The 15,384-nt window shown below is 41.7% G+C and overlaps 1 protein-coding gene across 4 annotated transcripts in view; it reads right to left on the reverse strand.

Moving 5' to 3' along the window:
* Positions 1-219: 219 nt before the first annotated feature.
* LOC131463985 (DNA repair protein XRCC4-like) overlaps positions 220-15,384 on the reverse strand; it is a 30,858-nt gene continuing 15,693 nt past the window's right edge. The window contains exons 4-9 of one of the 4 annotated variants that reach the window (XR_009241130.1): positions 14,016-14,182; positions 13,375-13,524; positions 12,390-12,493; positions 9,242-9,374; positions 6,041-6,103; positions 220-1,189 (exon numbers count right to left, since the gene is read on the reverse strand). Coding sequence is in view for 3 of the 4 variants with exons in the window: in XM_058636199.1 (XP_058492182.1) it covers positions 9,250-9,374; positions 12,390-12,493; positions 13,375-13,524; positions 14,016-14,182 (546 nt within the window). In the remaining variant the exon portion in view is untranslated. Of the gene's footprint in view, positions 1,190-6,035; positions 6,104-6,433; positions 7,924-9,241; positions 9,375-12,389; positions 12,494-13,374; positions 13,525-14,015; positions 14,183-15,384 lie in introns of those variants that run through there. The other 3 variants (XM_058636199.1, XM_058636198.1, XM_058636197.1) reach the window with 3 other exon arrangements.

The raw sequence follows: 15,384 nt of genomic DNA on the forward strand, positions 1-15,384 counted from the left end.
AAACATGTTAGTATTTCCTTAATGACAGCCTCTGAAAGACATATGGGCTTCGACCGATGGGCAGGTCTGGTTGCCGACACCGTTAGAGTGGAATAAACGCTCAAAATCACTGAGTTGTCTTCTAAAGCCAAGCAGAGGCGATAAGCCTCTAACAGAGAATATTGCCTGAGGGTCCTTGTAAAAGAACAAAAAAAAAAAAGTCCCATACCTGTGTGCATTGTATTTATCTGGGCTCAGGAACAGTTACCCCGCAGTCTCCCTACAAGGCTAGACTGGTCCGGACAGTCGCTCTGTGAAAGAGACAGGAGGACAAGGAAGAGACAAAGGGATGGGGTTGGATCAAGCAGATCTTTTTAAACTAATTTGAAAACTATTACATTGGAAAATTACAAGCATAACGGAGATGCATGAACAGCAATCACTCAAAGACCGTGAAAATCACAATTCAGCTCCAGGAAACGGGTTTCGTAACTTCACTTGACACAGAGCTCAAACTGACCTGATTCTGGGGTGGAATTTGCCATCTGATCCGCAGCATAATTAACAAATACTCAGTTCTAAGAGCCATAGGAATCATGTAATCATTTTACTGCTTTGCCTTCTTTACCGAATCATCATTAAGTTAAAAGTCGCAAGTCACTTATTGCCGTGTAAAATGTCAGTACTGTAAGTGTCACCGCGGAGGTCCCGTTGCCTTTCGGTAACCCATAAATCAGTGAGGCAAAGGAGGCAGTCAAAGAGCGTTTGATCCTGGCGATCTGCTGTGCAGGCCCCCAAGATAACCCACATATCACATGACCTATAAAAGGTGGTCTACCTCCGGCCCCATGCCACCTCAGACAGTATAAAAGGGGGCATTAAATTTCCCCACCCCAAGTGAAGTGCCAGTGAAATCTGAAGGCGAAAGCTGCTCTGATTTAAACACCTTCCACTGATTGCATCCAGTAGTTTCCACCAATATCAGGACTGGAATGGTCTTTCTTCAGTTTAATAAGCAAATAAAGTTGGTTACAAAGAATTATTCTGGAGGAAGAACTCAATGTTCTCATGTACAATAACACAGTCGCTCAGTTATATAGATGGTTAGGTTTGGACGTTGCGTATAGCTGCTTGTGCATGGATGAGATAAGAAGGCGGCCCGTCCTTGCCGTCCATGTCCCATCATCGACCCACGTCAAGTGAACTCTGACTGGATAAAACATAACATAAAGTATTATTAGGGTTAAATATATTCATAAGCGAAAATAAACAACACACTAACACATGATACACTTCTCACATCAATTGTTTCTGACACATTTACCAAAAACACCCCCATACCTCGTGTGTGTGTGTGTTTTGGTGAGTGAACCCAGTGTTTAGAGCAGAACATGTGCATGGGAAAATAAACTTCCATGCCTCTGAATAGAGAAGAGCCTTGATCCTTTGGAGCCAAGTGTGGAGGTCCAGACCACCGAAGCTGATCCCTGCAGCTTTAGTTAGAGACGCGGGGAGATGAGTGACAACACCGGAACTTAACTTTAATCAGGTTTCTGCAGAGTAATATCAGGTCACTCACTTGCTTGCTTTTTCATAATCATGTGGAATGACCATATGTCTGTGGAGACAGTAATATGAGTGAAGCTTAAACGGCAAATAACTATAAACACAAATACTACAAAATAATAAATCAGCCAATCACATGTCAGCAACAACATATTCAGGCATTAAAAACGTGGTCAAAACGACCAAACTGAGGATCAGAATAGTGAAGAAAGATGATTTATATGACTTTGGTCATTGGTGCCAGCTAATAATATACTTGGGCGTGAATTCAATGACTCACAAATTAGGTGAACTGGGGTAAAACATTATTACTATGTATATTTTGAGGGGATACATCCAGAAAATGACCATTGCTAACATTGTCTAACATGTTTTAAAGGAGATATTTCAAACCTGCTAATGTTAAGAGACTGTGTTTCAACAGAGATATAACAGCAGAACTCTCCTCAGCAGCCAACTACACCCACTTGTTGTGATGACTTCCGAACAACATAAAAATAATTACAAGGGCCACATATGTTTGGCGTTCTAGATTCCAGGTGTCAATCAACAAGAACTGACAGGCTGATTTTCAAGCGATTTGGTCGTGACCAAAGGAGTACGACTGAAAAAGAAGCGTCCACCAAAAGTTTCAGTCGTAAAGTAAATTCTACTGCTCTAAAAGCGTTCAGCCAGCCTGTCCCTGCATGCAAATGCCCACCCCCAGTCAGGTCTGATAGTATTGGTTCACAGAACCTGAGGCAGAATAATAATAATGCTGCTTTAAACTTTGAACCACAATCAAAAAAAGAAAAGAAAAGTTTGGTTTGACGTATGCGGGCCCCCCCAGGTCCCTTATACTCGGGGGGAACCATGAAACGACCCTGAACACACATAAACACAAACTGGCAAAATTGTTCCCATTGATAACAAGATTTCATCTGACTGTGACTGGAACTTTATGAATCACTGCATCTTTCACCTTCTAGCAAACTCCTCTCTTCTGAATGGATGGTGTGGTGGAGGGGGGAAAAAAAGAGAAAAAGAACAAAGACAGAAGGAGGGAGAGGAAAAGAGAAAATGATTTGATAACCAAGAACAGACCATTCCCACGTCATAGATCTTTGCCAATAGCACTGAGCATAATGCAACACTGTGGGAAACATCTAATTCTAAAACCTCATCCCTTCTGCTGTAATCATCCTGACCTCCGGGGATACAGGATTACAATATTTTAAATCACGTTATGAAATTAAATTGTCATATTTGGCAGTTTAGCCCCAATGTTATTTAAAAATGTGTGATCTATAACGTTTGTGTAGAGTATGTGAAATGAATTTACACTCAACGCTAACACTCCCACAGGAGTCGCGCCTCGCACTGTACTTCAAACCACAGGAGGAATGGGTGTGTGTGAGACAGCCGGTTATTGAGCCAGGCAGTAATTAGCCCTACACGAGTGCAGGCACTGTGGACATGTGCTCATCGATCCTTTGGTCTCTGACAAAGAGGAAGTGAGGATAATGATATAATGCATTCCCAGCCATGAGAGAAAATACAGTAAGTCAGCTGTAGAGAGTCATTTTGGTTTCTTTGGTTCCAATTATGATTTTAAAGGCTGTTTTTCATAAAGCTGCAATGAATATCTGCTTTTGGTCATCCATTAAAGTGCTTGGGTGGCACATACGGCATAAAAAAAAATTTGAGGGTTACTGTACATTACTCTACGAAGCCACAAACATGCCAATTCACCTTTATTAGCAGCAATATGAGTCAGATCTCTACATCTCCTTTCCAACACAAGACTTTTCTTGGTTATAAAGTTAAAAGTGCCCCAAAGCCTCGCTCAAGCACACTCTGCAGTAGGTCACTATTATCATACACTTCATATTCAGCTACCACCCTCATAAAAAGCTGCAGAGCATTTGGGATTTATTCAAACAATGACACCAATCGTGACACACCAGCACTTCAATAAGAGCCTCTTCATTATTGGTAATGATTAAAAGCCCCCCCCCAGTGTAGTACATATGCCAGGCCTGTAGGTGGCATAGACATTGTACACATTACAATGTATATAATCACAGAAACAGAGACAGAATGAAACAAGTCAGGAAATAAAAAAAAGAAAAAGAAAAGAGAATCAAGCCACTTTCACTGTTAATCTTCAACACTTGTTTTCTTCGCCACTGTCGTGTCTGAACTCACCAAGGACAGGACCTGTTCTAGTGAGATCTAGTGTCTTTTCAGTCTGACTTTAGTTACTTTTTACTGAAAATAGTTGGCAACACCGACAATCTCCAAACTCATCCAGAGTATGAATGCCAGCGTAAGACAGAGTGTTTCCATGTGGATGAAACTATGCATGTTCACCTACACTGGTTTACGTGTGGACAGGCCCCGAGTAAAACAAGTAGAGCGATCACTGTCAGACTGCACTAGGTACAGGTCTGAGCTCCTTCAATCAAGCCTAAATGTGTCCTCACAGAAACCTCATTCAGTGATGATTTGAGGCCATATATCTAATCTACAGGACCGCTGATGTGATCTGATCTGCACAGCGACAGTGATCTTCATATGCTGTCCCTATTACCAATGGTTTAAACCCATTTTGTGTTACAGCAGAGTGAGTTCCTCTAGTCTCTTCTCTCTGGTCTGTCACTCGCTCTCTCTCTCGCACACACACACACACAGTCAGAAAGCTCACACATCTGTGCAGTCAGACTCATTAAAACCACAATTTTGGTCTTGCAAACAGTCATGACGGCAGTTTGCATTTGAATAAAAGATCCCGATCCAAACATGTGTGGTCTGGAGGAGAGACGCATCCAGGAAGTATTTAAATGTGGGCAGTCCTACTTAAGGATGTCCACATGGGATTGGATCACTGAGGATGAATGTTGATACCAGGGCTAAACTGTGTTGTGTGCTTTTACGGTAGCTTTATAGTCAGATATCATACAAATGTCCAATGAATCAGTGGATATTCAACATCTGGAAAGATGTCATTTATGATTTTTTACTTGCGTGATCTCTATACAGTACATACACACACACACAAAGAAACAGACGAAACACATTTCAGTTCAAAGTGACCAAGCACTAAGTCACATTGTTGGTTTTATGCCCTTGAAATAAATCCCCCGAGTTTCAAACAGCCTGCCCACTGTTTTACTTCCACATGTGTGCCACCCCTCGCAGAAACAAAAGCACTGCCCACTGTGAGCAAAAGCAGCAACTCACCCAATAAAACCAATGAAATTTCTGAGTTTGTAAAGAGGAAAAATGTGTGTGTTTATAGCTCTACTCATCGCAGTTTTAAGGGGTCGGAGCCAGTCACAGCAAGGGGCCTGCAGTGTAATACTGAAAACACACCAATTCTTCCAATAGCAGTAGTACGGCTGATCATAAACGGTTTGCATTGCTCCATGGTGAGTAATCGATGTACAAGTCATCAACATAAACATGTCATCTTCAGTTTTCCAAAAAATCAGATTGCGTCAGTCGAAGCGCTTTGCAGACATTACAGTGCAAGGCGGTGCGCGGTGAGCGCACAGCATGGCTCGAACTACAGACAAAGACCACTCTGTCTCACCACAGGACTGTGGTGGGGACACAGGAAGACTCCTGTCATTTCCCTGCACGATGGGAATCCTACAGGTGCACACAGTAAGTGAATGATGATAAGTGAGCGACTGAAAGTTTAATTTCGGTCCTGGCACAGCCATCATCGCTCTTTCAGCGACGCCTTTAACCCTCCGTGCTCCATGAGCTGATGTACAGTGTATTGATCTGGGGTTTTAGTTAGTTCATCACAGGACAAACTGAGATCAGCTCCAAAAAAATGATGCTGTCAATGCCTAAAGATGTGGCCAAACTTCCCAAATCAAACCTTTGAGGAGGTAACTGCCTCTGAATAATTAAAGCTACTTAAATTCCTCTATGTTCTGGTTTCTCACACTGGTCTAGACCAGTTTCCCCAAAATGTTAACGAGGCAGCCGACTCTTAAAAGACGACTACACCACTGCAACAAAACTGACAATGTAAATCATGACAAGCACCAACTTGTCCATCATGTAACATTTTTGACATTTTTACTCCCAATTCTGTTACAATTTTGAATAGGTAAACTGATATATATACCAATACATCTTAAAAAATCAGACAGGGTGCGATTTTAAACATAAACAAATGTCCATTAGATTCATGCAATTGTAAAATGAGTTCACGCAACACTGACTAATGCAGCATTTATCAATAAAAGTCGAGCAGCTCCACATAACACTGTATTTCTGGGTATGGCAGTGTTTAGATCTTGTGTTGCCTGGTGCTGTATACAGGAAGGGATCTGCTGGACGTAACATCAACATTGGGCTAGTAAAGTCAGACGGCCGGGAAAAAAAAGGTTGGAATATGACTAAAAACACAAATAAGTGCCCAAAAAATGTTTCAGGAGTGAAGAATCCCCAGTCGTTCAACAGTGTGATAGGATTAAGGCTTCTTATTCCCGCTTACCTCTGTGCTGCTGGTGTATACACTCAAACGCTCCCTCAGTCAGGTAGTGGTCCTTGATAGAGCCTGTTTTCAGATGAAGGGGATGCAGCATATAAATGTTACATCATTTATGCTCACAAAGACCAAGCAGAAGCAGAATCAACAACAAAAATCCATCATAAATCAAGTCATTTTGAGTGTCAGCATTTTTCCATCATGACAGAGAGAAAGCAGAGGCATAACGCTGAAAGTTAAAAGAGCCACTTCTTCCTTTCCTTCCTCAAACACAAAGTATTTTACAAATTCAAATGTTACCTTTGCAGAGTAATCCGAGAGCCAGTCGTCGTCACTGCGACTTGTCCGTACCTCCAGTGATGTAGGAACCAGAAAAATAAAACAAACAGCGAAAGATACTGCAGTGCAAAAATGTTTATTTCAGTAAGGGAGACAATTACATGACATGTTAAACATTTCAACTTGTACATGTTCCATTAAGGGCTGAGAAACATTTCTCAAATGTATCATTATAATTTAAATAATCCTCTACAGTGTATTTTTAATACATTTTCAAGAAAAAAAACAGATCAACATTTCAAATAAAAACAAAACTTTTCCCTCTTTGTCTTATCCGGCACATTCTCGTGCACTCGTCTTGTCAATTATTTCGGGTCACTGGTCTGCGTCTCCCTGTATAAAACCATTTATCGATGGGATGTATCAAGGAGACAGTGGAATTCCTGTGAGGATTACAACACCAGCTTGTGCGCGTTGTGGGATTATCCTGGCGGCCACCTGTGGCCTTCAGCAGACATATAGGTACCGTCAGGTTCAGAGCTCAGAGGTCACGGTCAGTTCTCCACAGATTCAATAACATCAGTGTGATGACCTTGGGGACCAAGAGCTGGTAAGCAGTTTAACAAAGAGCTGAGGAGGGGAAGACAACACAACCCTATTAACCCTCTGCAGAACAAGCCTCAGGTAATTTGGGCCACAGAACTGCACATCTGCACAATAAAAGAGCAGCCGTAAAAAATAAAAAGCATGCAGGACAAATCATCTTTTGCAAAATGCTAGTTTAGACGGTGGAAATGAAAGAGATGTGTATAGTTTATTTTCATGATGAAAAGAGGGAGGAAGACATGATGAATAAGCAGCAGCAGAGCAGCTTCGGTTCCTAGGTGGCGACACCCTGTTTTCTGGGTGTAGCCTGTTGTCCCTCAGTAGTTGTTACTCTTTCTCCAGTCTCACACACAACCAAGGCCAAGGGGCTTGGCAGCCGGCGCATGGGTGAAGTCAAGCTCTTGAGAAATTGCTTCCATACCCGTGGTCCACGCTCTCTGCCATGCTCTACATGTCATTAGCAGGAACACCATCAGTTCCTGAGGAAGCACTGGAAGGCATTAAGTGGTGGGTATGGTATCACATGAACACGGCCGCATCTGGGCCAAGGGCTTTACAGCAGCACTGGATGGGATCACATGGTTCTGAAGCGCTGGAGAAAATATGGCGTCATTCATTTTGTCTTTTTTTGTTTTTTGATTTACCGAAAGATAAAAGACAAGAATTAAGTCTGTCGTGAGAGTTCTGGCAGGTGATTGTCGGAGCTAAGAGAAACCAGATGGCAGTATCGTGCTTTCACAGTCTGGGACAGAATGCTCTGCATCTGGGGACACCTCCAGCACTCTGTTGCCTGGCTGTCACTGTTTTGTTTGTGTATGTTGAGGTGAGGGTTTATTAGCTGGTCACACAGTTGGGTAGGGATCCCCGAAAAAACGAACCCTGTATATTACAAAAAGTGTTCCATGTAGGGCTGTGGTTATGTTGATGAGCTGTCGAGAGTGGAGATAAGACAAGTAGAGTATGTCTACTTGTCTTATCTCCACCCTCCTCCTCCTCCTCAGAGACTGTCAAGGGAAGAAGAAGAGGACCGGGGAGCAGACACGACAAAAAAAAAAGTTAGTGAGGATGATGTGTGCACTGATTTTAAAAAAAGAGAAAGAAAATAAATCACAATTATAGAAATGTACATTATCAGTCATGGTGAGAAAACAACCAAATGGAGTCTGATGGTACAGAATAAAAAAGGCAAAGGTGCAAATGAGCAGTTTTAAATGCGTGATCCCATTTGAAGCCGTCGCTGTCATTTCATTGCTGGACTAGGCAACACTACACATTGCAGTAATTGACACTGTTGTTTTGCCAGCCAACACCCAAATGTCAGCTGTGGGAGGATGTAATGAGATTGTTAGATTTAAGAGAAAATGCCACTGCACCAAAATGTGCAACAGTTTATCTCCTCATAGGTACCGTGCTGACGGCAGCTGAAAACAAATCACCGGCACGTCCGCGGATGTTCGTTTTTGTTGATTTTCAGACTGAGGCGTAACATGCAGAGCACCTTTGCAGGCAGAAGTCACAGCCTTTCTGGTAAATCTGGTGCAGCGAGTGAGTCAGTGACAGAAAGTGCAGCTGTTGAAAGTGGAAAAAGACCTGATTCCAGATATTCAAGAGACACCTCTGAAAGGCCAAATATTAACAGAAGCTGATGTATCTGGGTCTTTGTCAGATCCACCAGTGAGTCTGTCACCCACAATGAATGAATTCAATGAATGCCAGATTATTTAAAAATTCCATGAACAGAAAATCAAAAGTTAGTGCAGAAATCTTATTTTGTGTTGTGGTCAGAGGCAGCAGATGAGATCTGTACAGAACAGTAATATAGGATATAAGAACGCCAGATAAATAATCATGTATGCACATACTGCATGAATGTGCCAGGGTGATGATTGTTGAGGCTGGGAAGTGTGTGCACTTGTGGCTTTTGTCTTAACCATCAGTGAACAAACTGATGAGTCAACCTTCTTTAATTGGAGAAGTGGAAGGAAAGAGGGATTAAAAAAAAAGAAATCAAAATCAGTGTGGCACCACACATCTGTTACTGTGATGGTTTTTCTGAAGTTTGTGTGAGTACCCAAACTGGAAAAAAAAATTGTCATGAATGAAATTTGAGGGGAAAAGGGAAGCAGGAGGATCATGGGAGCCATAAAATTATAAGCTTGAAATTATTGTCTTTCATTGGTTTCAAGTCTATAAGAAGTCTGGGTAGATCAATATAGTCTAAATAATACAGCTAAAACAAAACATGTAAGCAATTTATAACTATGGCAGAAAAAAAAAGAAAAAATGTTATGATACAGCGGTTGCATGAGTACGATAACTAACCTTTGATTTTATTCCTGGTCAGACGTTGGCGGGCTTGACATCGGGAGCACCCTGCGCTTTCTTCTCGGTTGCTCGTCTTCGCTGTCAGAAAAAGTGTGGTCCACGGTGAGGCCGTGGCTCACGAGATCACGACCTACATGCACCAAAAAAAACAGTGAAGAAAATCACCTCTCATACCTCTTAGAAATTCTCTAGTGGTTACAAAAAGATGGAATGGAATTCTAAGAGAAAATAAGCCTACTTGTTTATTTCGTAAGGTCAGTTCACTTTTTCCTAGTTTCTGATCTTCTTCAATAGCACATGATGTCAGATTTGTAAATTATGATCCCATTTAGAGGAGAATATAGAAGGATATGGCACATATGAGTGTGGCTGACACCTGGAACTTGTGTTTAAAAGAAGGTCAACATGGTTCCAGCCAAAAAACACGATTCTGGGAGCTTCAAAACGGGAGTTTAGATTGTTACGAGTAACGTCAAGATCCGTTGCCACTTTATCTTTCTACATCAGGCATGTCCACCATAAATAAAGTAGAGAATACTCATCATCAGGTAGTAAAAGCTAATTTATTATGACCTATTGCATGTATGTTTTGACTGCAAGTTCCTAAAATGCTTCTTACTGTAATTGCCAACTCTAAATGCCTGGTCAATGACGTCTCAATGGTGTCATTACCAAAGCTCGGATTATCCATCTTCATCACTTAGCCCAATTCTCCATTGGTGTCATTTGTGGCACATTTGTGGCAGTTTTAAGGCATATTGCCTCAGATAACCTCTGTTCACCCGAGAACAGAGGTTATGCAGGCTTTATCGGGAATAGAGATCTGGCATTCCAACGCGAACAAGACCGGTCAGCCACGGATGCAATGGTTTAAATACACTGACAGACATACAAACACACCTGTTTGCCCTTTAACACTGCCGCTAGCCTGATCCAAAGATTGACAGATTAATTAATTAATTAATATGTGTCAGCTACGTAAACAGCGTAACCATATACTAGCACAACACAAAGTAGCTCGACACTAATTTCTTTTAAAAAAATTGAGAAAAGCATAACTCGAAAAGGGTTGAGAACCACCGCCTTGAGCCATGCTGCATCACTCCTTTCGTTCTCCATCATCCATCTCAGTCTCACTAACGTATAGCCCTCCCCCCAATGTGGTTGACCTGTTTCCTGTGTTACCACTATCAGATGTAACACCTCAAGTGAACAGGTCACAGAGAGAGACAGAATTTCTACTTCTGTCTTCAGCTCTGTCCAGTCATTCATTACTCCTCCTTTCCCTTAACAGGCCTCGGCAATATGAAAATACAGCCCGAGGCATGAAGATCATCTGGGGCCACACTTGTTAAAAGGGCTACTGTGTCATGTGAAGTCATCCACGCAGGGCTTGTGTAGATTCAAATAAATACTAGTAAAACATCCGACGTTTGCCAGGAATAATTATGTTTCATGTGAATGAATTGGTTGTTGGGGTTACCAGACTGAGGCTGCACAACGTAAACAAGAAGGAGTGACAATGCATCATCAGGCATCCATTAGAATATTCTAACAACCACTGAAAGAGTACTTGCTTTTCCTTTCCAACACTGTGCTCATGGCCAAAAGAGAAACGCCCAGAGACTAATTTGTTGGACAGCTGATTTAGTATAAATATATATAGAATAATAGTGACAAATCCATGCACGCAGGCTGATAAAAGATAGTTGCTGGGTGGTTTTAGCTGACGAGCTGTAAACACAAGAACACAGTCAAACCATTTTGGACTGCAAACAACAAAGCCGTGTGAGCCAAGACCCATCCTGCGCAATCTACAACCCATCCACCGAAGCCAGGATGGGAGGAACAGCATCGAGTGTGTGTACGTGTGTGTGTGTGTGTGAGCGAGTGCCAAAAAACAAGAACCTGCTGATGTCACGACAACATCAGGGTGTTTTGCACATGTATTATCCTCTTGGGGTGGCTCGAGTTTGGCTCCAAACACAATCGCAGCCATTGAGAGAGCGATCAGTGGGTTATCCCTGCAGATTGTCGCACACTGGTAGCAGTGGGGGGGTGTTATGACTCAGCACTTGTGACATCACGCCTGCGCTGCACGACGCAGGAAAAGGAAGACCACCTCACGGACAACCGCGTTGAAGCAATCACCGCGGAGTCTGCTGGGGGAGTTTATGACTCACTGACGAGAAACCAGCAACCAGGGGGTACACACTCTGCTTGTGTGTGCTTTTTACACACAGGCAGAGCCCGTCTTTTACATTTAAACCTCCTCCTTACATAATCAATTATATTCCACTGTCAAGTTTATTGGATAGTAAAACAACTTCAAGGAAAGCCAGAAAACCAGTAAGTTTCACTTAAGTGTGTGCATCATTACTGACTCACATCTTGACCTATGACATCACAGGGACTACCAGGAATGGGCGAAAAATGACCATGTTCAGTACTTGCACACCCTGGTCCCTTAAGACGTGTGCTGCATGTGTAAGTAATGTGAGTGTGTGAAGCATATTTTTTGTTGCGGTTGTTGCCATATGTTGTGTTTAAGATGAAATCCATTACATCCTAATGTGTAAAACATTGTGTCTATTGATATTTTGCAGCTTTGCATTCACACTTTCATATATATATATATGAAAGTGATATGAAAGTGTATATTTATATATATATATATATATATATATATATATATATATATATATATATATATATATATATATATATATATATACACATACACGCATATAAACAGATAATCCTGTCACCTGAACACAGAAGATACAAATATGGGGATATATTTCTATATTATGGGGGGTATAAGCTCTTATTTATGTGGTAAATGATAAAAAAAAAACCCATTAATCCTGCAAACACAGAGCATACTGTCAGGTATCATTTAGTTTATAAAACGCCTTTGTTAGGCTTTTATTTTGCAGAGGCTTTGTAATTTTATCATTAAAATTCAATGAGATATTTACATCTGCTTTCAGTCCAATTCTTATTTTATTATTTAATATCATCAGTATTGGTGCTGCAACATACTGTATGATGCAACCTCTATTGTTCATTCTGTATTGTTTTTCTTTAGGGGCCTTTGGGGCCAGCTTGTGCTCGCTCTGATGACGTGCAACCACACACAGACCTGTGATGAGGATGGTCGGCTCCTGAGATGGGCGGACGCTCTGAACGGTCTCTCCGCTGTCCCGTCCGCCAACGTCATCGTCATTCTGAGCTGATTCATCGTCACTGGGGAAAATTAGACAACTTTTAGAGACACAGTGTGTGAGAAAAAAAATTAAAACGTGGAAAAACAAAAGGAGGGGGAAAAAAAACAAGTGACATGTTCGAATATGCTTTCAGAGAAAAAACAAAAACAACACAGCATCTCATTTTACTGTGCTGGCAAAAATCTTTTTGGTCATCATTCAATATTTAATTTCATTGGCCACAAGGGACAATGGTGAAGCCAGATATGTGAGCAGCAATTATGGGTAAACTCTTCCATCCAAATGCATTGGCCTGTTCTGATGGAGGGTATACGATTGTAAAAAAAAACAAAAAAAAACAATTTAGCCATTGTTCTGCAGAAGCCAAAGTGTGGGCAAAGCACATCTGACAACACTGTGCTGACCTGCCTGCTAACTACAATTCTGTGAGTGTGTGCTCAAAGCATTGAGCTGAATATGATCATTTAACTATTGCACAACACAGGGCATCTGGTCAACCGTTAATCCCTCCGTCACGTCGGTTAGTGCCAAGACGCTTGAAGCCTGCGAGCGTAGTTTTAAATAATCAAATCAATAGTTTAGAATTACTTAGGAAACAAGCAGGGATTAGTCAATCTATGACTGATTAATCCCCCTTTAGGTGTTTTAGAAATATTGCTGTAATGTGAGAAATTGGTTGCCGGTCAAACAAAACATGACATCTGAAGGAACCACCAATCATGATCTAATTAACTGAGAAAACATTTTGCACATTAATTAATCGTGAAAGCCTTATAATTGAAAACATTGTGGGTTGAATTTGGGTTGGTCACTGTACTGATGCTCTGATAGCAAATGTATCCATTTGTGTCACAAACATCACAGAACCAAAAGGCCGTGGTGTAAAATCCGCCTGCTGACCTTCGCCTCCTCTCCTCGCCGCCCTTTTGGAGGCGGCGTACGGTGTCCTGCAGGCCTCGGATCTTCGCCTTCTTCTCATTCAGCACCTTCACAAAACGTGAGTAAAGCTCGCTCTCCAACGTTTCTTTATCTTCAACATGTTGTTCCAACCTGCAGAGAGTTACAGACGCACACAGACAAACAACCGTTTGTGCTTCAAAAGATGAGAATCTATGTGTGGAAATGGCCCACTCATGGTCCAAGAAATTAACAATCGCACAAACAATAGCGCGCCATTTGAAACTGTGAAGTGCCAGGGAAACATAAAATGAAAATCATATGCAGTTGGTTCCCACAAATCACAAGCGCAGTTCGCAACACTGGGTGGATACCTCAACCCCTCCTTGACGGGCGACCAGTGATGATGTCATACTGGGTGATTGTTGTGGATACAAACAGCTGGCAGAACATCTTAAAAAGCTTTCATGCAACCAGGATGCCTGACAAACAAATACCAGTGTTGAACATCTGTAGAAAATAATTACATTCTCTCCTCGCGAATGTTTTTCCATTTCCTCTCAATCACATTACTCTTTCACAAACAAACATTTTTAAATTTTTTTTAATCCACCAGCAGAGCCGCTCTCCTTCCTCGTTCTTACTCTTCGACTATTCGCTGGTGCTCCTCTTTCAGTCTGTGGTTCTCCCTCAACAGCTGGCAATTTTTGGACTCCAGGTCCGCGCTGCGCTTTAGCGAGTGGCCAATCATTTCCTGATTCAGCTCTAGAGGGTCTGGCGCTGGTTGGAGCTCCACAGAGCCCAAGTGCACCTGGAAGATGGAGAGGAGATTAAAAAATTAGAGAGCATGACAGTTATGTAACAAAATGCATCAATTTAAAAATTTAAAGCAATAAAGTTCTCTCTGAAGGATGGTTAACTTCATTATAAGCACCGTGGGAAGACCTCACTATGGGAAAATAGGTGACCAGTAAGTGTAAATAGCCTCTAGGTGCTTCACGATGAGCATTCCCAACTAGTTGTCAACATGGCAGATTTAAGACCACAGCTACAGGCACATTGCTCTGTTTTCACTTTAAAAATGCTAAAATTCTGCTCTGGATACCTCTGCTGTCCAGAGTCTGGACATGCAGAAACAAAGACCTTTCTACTATAACACATTTACCAACATTGTCTTCCTAATTGGTTCTCATCAGCCACAGAGATCTGTCAACACGTACTTTCAATTTCAGTTTTCACCTTGTTGTGAGAACGCGAAACAGAAATCCTTATTCTTACTTTTCAACAGTGCTGTTTCTCATTAGCAGTACTTTCTGAAACTAGGCAAACAGATTGCAGAAGAGGAAATCGACTCGGACGTCGCCTTTGATGCATCTACCAGCTTTCAGCTCATCCTCTAGGAAAAGAACACACTGAGCGACACGAATAGCAGGCCAGATTTGAGACAAGAATCTAAATCGTCTCATCTCGAGAGGATTCTGAAATAAACAGTGAAGGAAAAAAAAGGAGCAAGTGCTTGCACCTCGCCGCTATCCAGAGAGTGTGCGATATGGAAGTGTAACAAACCATTACGTCACATTCTCTCTGAAGTGAGACGTTTTAAGACGAAGAAGGAGTTTTCTTCAGTGGTCGGCAGTCGCCTATCCAAGTGAGCACAAACTTTCCTCTCTGTTGAGTTTTGACGGTAAAGCTTTGGAATCACAAGCAGGCTTCAGAAGTAATAAAACATTCCTCATTCAGTTTGTATTTTGGCACTTAGTCACTGGAGTTTTTGAGCTGGCTGCAGAAAAACGCAGACATTTTTGAAACATTTCGTTAGTGTGTAAAATTTTCCAAATTCCACCGTAGCTTTCAAAGTTTAAATTGGCAAAAAACGAGTTAGTTTACAGCAAACACTAATTAAACATAGAACTCCCCGAAGTCATCAAAACTTCACAAAACACACACTTCGAATGGCGGCACAATCTTCCTTTGCACGTTGCCTTGGAGATTCCTTCCATACACACACATACA

Source organism: Solea solea, chromosome 8 (genome assembly GCF_958295425.1).
Source record: "Solea solea chromosome 8, fSolSol10.1, whole genome shotgun sequence".
In the NCBI taxonomy this organism is placed as follows: domain Eukaryota; kingdom Metazoa; phylum Chordata; class Actinopteri; order Pleuronectiformes; family Soleidae; genus Solea; species Solea solea.